The 10,542-nt window shown below is 48.1% G+C and overlaps 1 protein-coding gene across 1 annotated transcript; it reads left to right on the top strand.

Annotated features, from left to right (window-relative positions):
* The first annotated feature begins 522 nt into the window (after nucleotides 1–522).
* On the top strand, nucleotides 523–9,719 carry PPP1R3B (protein phosphatase 1 regulatory subunit 3B). Its single transcript, XM_069742089.1, has 3 exons — nucleotides 523–661; nucleotides 3,218–3,317; nucleotides 8,745–9,719. Exons 2-3 carry the CDS (start codon nucleotides 3,283–3,285, stop codon nucleotides 9,589–9,591), a joined length of 882 nt encoding a protein of 293 aa, XP_069598190.1. The 5' UTR covers nucleotides 523–661; nucleotides 3,218–3,282; the 3' UTR covers nucleotides 9,592–9,719.
* The last annotated feature ends 823 nt before the right edge of the window (nucleotides 9,720–10,542 follow it).

The following is a 10,542-nucleotide window of genomic DNA, read 5'->3' as shown; positions in this document are numbered from 1 at the left end:
ACTTGCATTGGGTTTCGTGTTTCGGTCGGCCCCCGACTTTTCAAAATAATTGGCCGATTTCACCCGCCCGACTTTTGACAAAGTCGGGTTTCGCGAAACCCGACTCTATGCTATAAAAGTAAAAGTCGCTCAACTCTACTCATCACTAGTTGCCAACCTACGCACTGGCAGGCTGGCACTTCTTGGGGCTCCTGGAGATTTGCCCATTGCGGGCACTATTAGTGGGTGTGAGCAGCAGCCATCCGCTGAGTGTCCGGACACACATATCCCACAGCGCTATCCGTGCAGTCACCTGACACAATGCTGAGCCCGGCTTGCCTCACCTCAGCACATGTCTATATCAGTCATCCCGATAGTGCCCCTCCCCCATTCACCACTTTCCCACATGCACCTCTGTACCCGAGCACTCGCCGGCACTGGCGTCTAACAGGCGCTCACGTGAAGCTTTCGGCTTTCCTATTGGCTAGCAGCTTCTTCCAGAGTAGCTTTCATTGGCTGAGCAAACTAGTTCACGTGGAGCTGGGAGTGGGACGGGACGCCGGCTACTTTAACAATGAGTGACCACCAGACGAGACGAGTCGGCTCAGTGGCGATCCCACGGCTTGCAGCATGCTTCCTGTCTGTCTAGTCCTGCAGCTCTGAGGGGACGCTATGTGATAAGGTATGCAGCCGGCACCGATCGTATGGGGAAACTCACCTGTGGAGGAGGGCGCTTGGTCCTCAGACTGCTGGTCGCACTTGTTGGCTATCAGCCATACTGTGCACTTTATCGCGTGGGTCTCCCCGATAATGAGCCCTCATGTGCATACGATCAATCGCGATATCGTGCGCTGTATTTGCTGAGTCATAAATCCCTTGGGGTCATTGATCGTACGTGTCGCGGCTAATTATAGTCTCTGCATGTGTGTGTGTGAGCTGTAGGGAATACAGGTGCATTAAATATATGGAGGCTGCCCCCACCGGCTAGTAGTGGCCTCCTGACTACATGGCCCTCATTGTCGGGACTGGGCTGTATTACCGGACAAAGTGACAAGTGTGTGCTGGGGCATGGCTCTGGGGAAGCTGGTGCAAGGGGCAAGCACGCCATGTTCCCAGGTATACGGGGAGAAGTGTGTGTGTATATATATATATATATATATATATATATATATATATATATATATATATATATATATATATAATAATTTTTTTTTTTTTTTCTCATGTACATGACACATCAGGTCATGCCAGTCTGCAATGTGTGCACAAGCCCTGAATTGATGTGTAGTGGTAAATGTGCGACAGCGGAGGACTGTACACCCGGCTTTATATACCTCCTCTTTGGCTATTATACATCAGTATGTCACTGCACAATTTGTGCAACACTATAGAGAAAAGGGGGAAAAAACGGACACAGCAAGTGAGAATTGCCCTGAACCCGGGCAATGTGCTTGTATGGAATAGGTGGCATCACAAAATGTACAATGTACAGCGATTACATTTTTTTTTTCTTTACAACTCAACCCAGATTGAGCTTTCCAATCACTTAGCTTCTTCACAGGCTTTTTTTGGGGGGGAGATGGGGGGAAAAAAAGGTGCCACCCCCCTGGGCAGTATTCTTGGCCTGCTATGGTAGGACTAGAAACCATTTGCATGGCTGGCCGCCAAGAGATTCTACCTTGCAGCATTAGCTCTTGCCAGTATTTGTGAATGTGCAGGGTTTAACTAGTTCCAGACAAGGCACCACTCTGCATTTTGGGGTGTGGGGGGAGGGGGTGGTCTCATTCACATAATAATATATTTTTTTTTTTTTTTTTCAAATACTGCCCCATGCAAGGTCATAAAAGACAATTTGGGGGAATTTTAGCAATTTTATATATTAAACGCGCCAAAAAAATCTCTAAATTCAGCTGCCAGCAGAGCTGACTAGGTCTCTTAGGAAAGCCAGGTCTCTTAGGCTACTTTCACACTGTCGTTTTTTTTTTTTTAAATACGTCGCAATGTGTCGTTTAGGGGAAAAAACGCATCCTGCAAAGTTGTTTGCAGGATGCGTTTTTGCCTCCTAGAGTAACATTACTGACGCATTGCGACGTATTGACACACGTCGCAACCGTCTTGCGACAGTTGCGCCGTGTTGTGGCAAACCGCCGGGAGCAAAAAACGTTAAATGTAATGTTTTTTTGCAGCCGACGGACCTCTTTTTCCGACCGCGCGGCCGGAACTCCGCCCCCACCTCCCCGCACCTCACAATGGGGCAGCGGATGCGCCGGAGAAATGCACCTGTTGTGCGGCACAACAAACGCTATCGTCGGAATCTCGGCCCAACGTGACGGGCCGAATCCGACGCTAGTGTGAAAGTAGCCTAATTATACACAGTGCTGCTTTAGTAACGCAGAAGGTGGCGATGGTAATAAACCGTCTCTGCCTTATTTATGGGCGGTCAGGCTGTATGTATCCTCCTCCTGCAGCTGCACAATTGTTAGAGCATCACGGTAGAGCGGAATATGTAACCTTCATAGGTGGCCCTGAAGTAGCTAAAGGGAGTCTCTGTATAGAATGACCATTCAATCCAAGTCCTGGTGCTCTGTGCTGCACCCTTGGCATGGCCTAAACAATTCAGTGCCCCTTTCTACCCCCCGCCCCATCATATTCCACAAAGCCTTAGTCGTCATCGCTGTCCCCATTGGGGCTAACAATCTAAATTCCCTATCAGTATGTCTTTTGAGTGTGGGAGGAAACTGGAGCACCCGGAGGAAACCCATACAAACTCCTTGCAGATGTCATCCTTGGTGGAATTTGAATCCAGCGCTGCAAGACTGTGGCGCTGCCCACCAGCATTTCTCTTGCTGTGGGTCCTTAGTTCACTTTCTCTTAAAGACCCATCATCAAATGAAGTGTCCTGTTTTTGGTCGTTTTATTTATTTACTTGGCGGTGGCTCGTTTCCTCTACTAGGCGATGTAAAATCCATCTGTGTGGTATAGGGCTCGGTTTATTTTTGCAGGGCTAGGGCAGGCAGATTTGCACTGGATAGGCCCTATTTCATACTGCTGGGACATGTTAGAATCCTGTTACTTGTGCTGTATTGCATCCTGCCCTACTTCTGTGTGGCTGCCACTAGGTGGCAGTACTGGTCCATGGGAAGTGAGTGCAGAACCTTCTCGCCCACAGCAGCATATAGGGGGTGTGTTCCTGCATACGTGCTGTGCTAATTTCCGCTTTTTCTTTTTGTCTTTCCAGGCATCAGACGCACTGCACTCTTCTTTCTCTCCATCCTGGCTAGGATTTCTTTCCATGTGTCCTAAATGCCCAGGATCATATCACAGATGAACTCAGCCAGGTAAAACCTGAAAAGTTACACTTTGTTCTCTGTTACATCTTCCAGGCACTGACCACACATGACTCTTTTTTTCTGTATTTGTATAGCTGGTACATATTACTATTACTATTCTGCTGCGGACTCCTGCTGATGATATTATGGAGGGCAGCTCCAGCCTGGCATAATTATATCCCCATTTTACAGCTGCATTTTTTTCCCCCCCATGTGGTAAAATATGGTCCTTAGATTAGTAAAGTAATTTGTTGGGTATTTAACTGGAAGCTAAGGTAGTTGGGGTGCGGACACCACTCTCTGGAACCAGAACACTAGCAGAACAGTTCTTCCCCTCCCCCTCTACTCCACATAGGGCATCCATTAACGCATTCCTCAGTTAAAGGACACAATGAGCCCAGGAATGATGGGGGTGATATTAAATGGAATAGAACAGGACAAGGGGCTTTAATGTTTTACTGAAGGGCGAGAAGTCCTGAAAAGCTAGGTGAGCGACATGTTCAGGCTCCCATACACATTAAACATGCGGCTGGTCCCACCAAGTTCATCACATTCAGCATTTCTCTCTATGGGCTCAGGAAACATGGCTGTCTAATGTGTAAAAACCACTTTAGGCCATGTTCACACGTTACATTTTTGTTCAGAAAAGTCACAGCAAAGGGAATGACTCCTTTAATCTCATGCACATGCTACTTATTTTTTTTCCTTGCACGTGTGCAGCAGTTTCAATTCTCGACATTTTTGCAGCCTTTTCCACCGATTTTAAATGAATCGGTATGGGGGCATCAAAAACTCCTTTTACCCAGGGGTTTTTCCTGGCAACACTGCAGTATTGTAGCTGCAAATACTGAATGTGCACATACCCTTGGAATTCCCTGATTATTTTATTATTTGGTGGGGGTAGGACTTTTTTTTTTTTTTTTTAAAGACCTTTTATAAGGAAACGATACCTCTGTATCATAAATCGCGCTGCTGTAATGCTTCTATTGTGCACTTGCATGTATTATGCCTTTCAAAGACCTGAACTGTAATGTCAGACACAAGGGGCAGGTTTAGCATGTTATTTCTGAGCTGATCAGAAATGCAGTGAATTTTCAGGGTGGAAAATCCAGTATTACAGTAGCAATATTGTAAATGCGATTTCACAGTGCAGATCAGTGGTGCAAATTGACCAACAATACTGATGCATAACTGCGGCATGTCCATTCACTATGTGGATGTCACAATACAAAGTGAAATCTGCAGAGTTTCTGTAAGAAATCTATATATTTTTTTTTTTTTTTTGTGTGCGCAAATATACCGTAACTGATCAAGTTTGGACACCTGTTCATGCAATGGCTTCCCATGTTCTGAATCTACAATGTGCACAGGCCCAATAGAATGAAAGCAGCAAAACCACGAAGGGACACGTAAGGAAACAAACCAGAATGTTAAACCTTTTACAATCCTCAAAGTAGAACCCCTTTCCCTTTAGTCTGACAACTTTCCACACCCTTGGCATTCTCCCAGGAGGCTTTCAGGTAATCACCTGGAATGACTTTCCAACAGTCTTGAAAGAGATCGTAGAAATGTTGAGCACTTCTGCTTTGTCTTTACTCTGTGGTCCAGCTCTTCACAAACCATCTCAGTTGAGTTCAGGTGAGTGTGTAGGCCATGTCATCTGACTCGGCACTCCATCCTTCTCCTTGGAGGAGGTGTTGTCTACCATTGTCCTGTTACACCCCAAACAATGGTCCCACTAAGTGTAAATGACATGTTGTGGTAGTCATGCTGGGGAAGTGTGCTCTTTGTAGTAAATCAACATTAGTGACACTTTCAAATCGCCCTAAATCACCCCCCCCCTCCCCCCCTCCCCCTCCATGATTCGGTGTACAAACCATCCACACGCCTTTTTCCTGCTTCTTGTAAAGACATGGTGTTGGTTACCACAAATCTCAAATCTTCTCTTCAGGCCACAGTACAGACTCAGACTCCACTCATCTAATGTCCGCTTCTTGTGTTTTGCCAAACTTTGTCTCCTTGTTTGTGGTCCTCAGCAGTGGATCCTTTGCAGCAATTCGATCATAAAGGATGGCTTCTTGCAGTCTATGGACCTTTTTGACTTTGACATGTCAACTGCTCGCTGTCTATGCATCATTTATTAGGATTAATATCTTGGTTTCAGACACTTGTAACTCTAATCTTCGTCACCTATGCTTCACGTGTAATTCTTGGTCGTTCACCACTGCACTTGAGGATACCTTCAAGAATCTTGCAGCTTCCCTGATTGACAGTTATGATGGACTGTAGTTTCTTGTTACTAGATTTTTTTTTTTTTGTCACATTCTGGCTTAACGGTTGTGGAATAGTGCATGGAACTGTAAAACGCTACCTCTACAGAACCCACCTGATGATCGCAAATGCTGTCTGAAGTCCAGAGAAAATACCAATGGGATGCAAAGCTGTCATCAGAGTAAAAGGGGGGTACTTTGAGGAATCTAAAGTTTAAGGCCGGGATCACACATGCGAGAAACATGTCCGTGTTTCGCATGTGAAATCCAAGCTCTGGCACCGGCACTTGGGAGCGGAGCGTGCAGCTCCATGTGTTGCTATGCGGCCGCACGCTCTGCTCTAGAGTGCCGGCACCAGAGCTTGGATTTCACATTCGAGACACGGACGTGTTTCTCGCATGTGTGATCCCGGCCTAACACACATTCTGGTGTTTCACACTTTTTTTTTTTTTCTTTTTAACAGTGTTCACTAAATTCTATAACTGACCAGCCAATATGATTCTACGGGTCATTACGAGTTCATAGACACCAAAAATTCCAAAGATGGTTTAAAAAAACATGTCATTTTCCAAGACAATAGCCTCTCCATTTTTCATGATCTCGAGTTGGATGAGATGTTGTTTTATTTTATTACTAGCTATTGAACCCGTTCTACGCCCGGGTGGCGAGCATTTATATTGGTATATTGTCTCCATCCTGGTATGTGCTGCTCCATCCTGCGTCCCCATCCTGTCATGCGCTGCTCCATCCTGCGTCCCCATCCTGTCATGTGCTGCTCCATCCTGTCATGCGCTGCTCCGTGCTGCTCCATCCTGTCATGCGCTGCTCCATCCTGCGTCCCCATCCTGTCATGCGCTGCTCCATCCTGCGTCCCCATCCTGTCATGCGCTGCTCCATCCTGCGTCCCCATCCTTATGTGCTGCTCCCATCCTGCGTCCCCATCCTTATGTGCTGCTCCCATCCTGCGTCCCCATCCTTATGTGCTGCTCCCATCCTGCGTCCCCATCCTTATGTGCTGCTCCCATCCTGCGTCCCCATCCTTATGTGCTGCTCCCATCCTGCGTCCCCATCCTTATGTGCTGCTCCCATCCTGCGTCCCCATCCTTATGTGCTGCTCCCATCCTGCGTCCCCATCCTTATGTGCTGCTCCCATCCTGCGTCCCCATCCTTATGTGCTGCTCCCATCCTGCGTCCCCATCCTGTTATGTGCTGCTCCATCCTGCGTCCCCATCCTGTCATGCGCTGCTCCATCCTGCGTTCCCCTTCCTGTCATGCGCTGCTCCCATCCTGCGTCCCCATCCTTATGCGCTGCTCCCATCCTGCGTCCCCATCCTTATGCGCTGCTCCCATCCTGCGTCCCCATCCTTATGTGCTGCTCCCATCCTGCGTCCCCATCCTTATGTGCTGCTCCCATCCTGCGTCCCCATCCTTATGTGCTGCTCCCATCCTGCGTCCCCATCCTTATGTGCTGCTCCCATCCTGCGTCCCCATCCTTATGTGCTGCTCCCATCCTGCGTCCCCATCCTTATGTGCTGCTCCCATCCTGCGTCCCCATCCTTATGTGCTGCTCCCATCCTGCGTCCCCATCCTTATGTGCTGCTCCCATCCTGCGTCCCCATCCTTATGTGCTGCTCCCATCCTGCGTCCCCATCCTTATGTGCTGCTCCCATCCTGCGTCCCCATCCTTATGTGCTGCTCCCATCCTGCGTCCCCATCCTTATGTGCTGCTCCCATCCTGCGTCCCCATCCTGTCATGCGCTGCTCCCATCCTGCGTCCCCATCCTGTCATGCGCTGCTCCCATCCTGCGTCCCCATCCTGTCATGCGCTGCTCCCATCCTGCGTCCCCATCCTGTCATGCGCTGCTCCCATCCTGCGTCCCCATCCTGTCATGCGCTGCTCCCATCCTGCGTCCCCATCCTGTCATGCGCTGCTCCCATCCTGCGTCCCCATCCTGTCATGCGCTGCTCCCATCCTGCGTCCCCATCCTGTCATGCGCTGCTCCCATCCTGCGTCCCCATCCTGTCATGCGCTGCTCCCATCCTGCGTCCCCATCCTGTCATGCGCTGCTCCCATCCTGCGTCCCCATACTGCCTCTGACCCGCTCGGCGCCGAGTGCTGGGGGGCCTGAGCAGGCGGGGACACCGGCGTGCTGTGGGGGTCAGGTGCCGGTATCGCCGCCAGCTCAGGCCCCCCCAGCACTTACTATACTCACCTGTCCGGCGTTCCATCGCTGAGTGCCGCCATCTTCCCGGTCTCCTGGCTGTGACTGTTCAGTCAGAGGGCGGCGCCGGCGCGCATTAAGCGCGTCATCGCGCCCTCTGAACTGAAGGTCACAGGCCGAAGACCGGGAAGATGGCGCCGCTCAGCGATGGAACGGGGACAGGTGAATATAGGCCGATACTCACCCTCCTGGCGGTCCCTGCTTCTGCGGTGGAGATCGCGGTGTGCGTTCAGTGTGAACGCACACCGCGATCTCCCGGGAGCGTCGCTCTGTGAGGCCCAGACTGCGCTTGCGCAGTCTATAGAGGCTTCGGACAGAGTGACGCTCCCAGCGTTATATTATAGATACTAGAAGCTGCAGTTGTCTGTCTGATCGGCTCTACTACATACAAGCGATGATCATGGCAATCTGTCTGACAGCCATAGAGGTTTGCTGGAGACCTTTGGTTGTCATGCCAGCCCATCGGTGACTGGATCACTGATAGATGAGATTTCCGTCACACTTGTCGGCAGCATGAGTTAAATGCCGCTGTCAGACAGCAGCATTTAACGGGTTAACAGCCGTGGGTGGATTCCGATTTCACCCATGGCTGTTGTGGGCACATGTCGGCACCAAACAGGGGGAGTCCCAACATCGGTGTACTACTACGCCCGATGTTGGAAAGGGGTTAAACTTCATACCAGTTTCTGCCAAAATGGGTGCAGGAGCAGACAGCTGGTCTAGTTCGTGACCAGCTGTACTGTTGCATATGCCAGGAATCTTATTCCAGTCGGAAACTGGAGCAAGATTTCTGGCATGTCGCACAACTTAATGAATCAGTGTCTTGAGTCTAACGAGCCTCCTCAATAAGGCCAGCATGACATTTGCTGATCTTTAAAGAATTAAGCTTGTTTGTCCAGGAAGGAAAAAAAATTAACTTTGCTCCTCTCCTTTTTGTTCCCCAGCGTCCTGGACTTGTTTCCACGTAAGCCCACCATGGCTCTGGATATTGCTATGAAGTTTTATTTGCGTTCGCCTGCAATGAAACCAGACCATTTGGAGCGCAGGATAACTCCTAATGCAAACAAGCCTCTGAGACCGTGCCTTCAGCCAAACAACAAATCCTTGCTCACAGAGCTGAACAAAGTGAAAAAAAAGGTCTCCTTTGCCGACAGCAGGGGATTAGCTCTTACAATGGTTAAGGTGTTTTCTGACCTTGAAGAGGATTTGGAAATTCCTTTTAACATAACGGAGTTGATAGACAATATAGTCAACTTGACCACTATAGAGCGAGAGCACCTTGTTTTGGACTTCACCCAGCCTGCGGCAGACTACTTGGACTTCAGGAACCGTCTTCAGACAGACTTTGTTTGTCTAGAAAACTGTATACTCAAAGAGCGATCGCTTGTCGGCACTGTAAAAGTTAAGAATCTTGCCTTCCAGAAATGTGTCAAGATACGAATGACTAGTAACTCTTGGCGAGCTTTTACAGACCACGAATGTCAGTACGTTAAAGACACCTATGCTGGCTCGGATAGGGACACCTTTTCTTTTGATATTGCCTTGCCAGTTGGCGCCCAACTACAAGAGAAGATAGAATTTGCAGTTTACTTCGAATGCAATGGAAACACTTACTGGGACAGCAATAAAGGACAAAACTACAAAATAATTCGTTCAGACTTTAAGAGCCGTCACTGCGAACCTGATTATAGTTTTTCTCTAGATCAGTTTGGAAGTCCCAGGTGCTCACATGGTATATTTCCAGAATGGTCCAGCTACTCTGGGTTCGACAAACAAGGACCTTACTACTAAAATTGCAAAAACCGACCTGGAAGTGAAAGTGGTCCTAACACTGTAGATATGGGAATATCTTTTAAATGGCATTATTCGGGACCCCCAGAACCTATAATAGGTGATGTGACTTGTGGGGGTTTATTTTGATTCCCTAGAGCTAGAAAATGCTGCTAGTCATTTATATTTTTTCTTACTCCCCAACACCTCCCCCCCCCCCCCCCCCAAAAAAAAAAAAAGCTGCTATACTTTTTTTTTTTTTTTTTTTGTCGTGCATTTCACAAGAATACTCTATAATGCGTTGGCGTTTTATTACGACCCATCAGCTTTTTACTGTGGCTTCTAAACATGGGGGCAGTTCCTCCCTAGTCCGCTCGGGTGAAATGTCTGCTGGAGCAGAGTTATTAAATGTTAATTTGCACTGTCCCACCCTATGCACATACTCTGCACCTACTCTAACCCTTCCAATGGTGCTGGAATAACAGGCCCATGTAGCTATAGGTCTCTTTTTTTTTTTTTTTTTTTTTTTTTTTTTTTTTTTTTTTTTTACCGCTGATGAACTGATCTAATGGATGGCCTCTTAGGCTTGGCACATACAGGTACTTTTTTTTTTTTTTTTTTGTTTTTTTTAAATTGGTAAAGCTTGTCTTTTGATATCACATGAATTGTACATTTTTATTTCTGGTCACTTAAATATCTGTGCCTTAAACGATTAACTTCTGCATCTTGCACTCACTCACACATGTAGACTTCTGTGTTTGCAGTCTTGTATGTTTCCCATTGGTGTCACTCAGCAGCTTGTATATTTACGGTTTTATACTTTTGGGTAGATGCCGTTGTTCTTATTAGGCTCAGTAGCCATGCAGGACCCTGGTGCAGCGGCCACATCAGTTGTCTGTAGCCACCTGACTAGAGCCCTGTGAACCTCCTCCCTAACGGCATCTCTTCTGATAAATAGGCTGGGTGCAATGT

This window comes from Ranitomeya imitator, chromosome 1 (assembly GCF_032444005.1).
Source record: "Ranitomeya imitator isolate aRanImi1 chromosome 1, aRanImi1.pri, whole genome shotgun sequence".
Taxonomy (NCBI): domain Eukaryota; kingdom Metazoa; phylum Chordata; class Amphibia; order Anura; family Dendrobatidae; genus Ranitomeya; species Ranitomeya imitator.
Note: the sequence above shows the minus strand (reverse complement) of the source record. Positions and strands in the feature narration are given on the sequence as shown.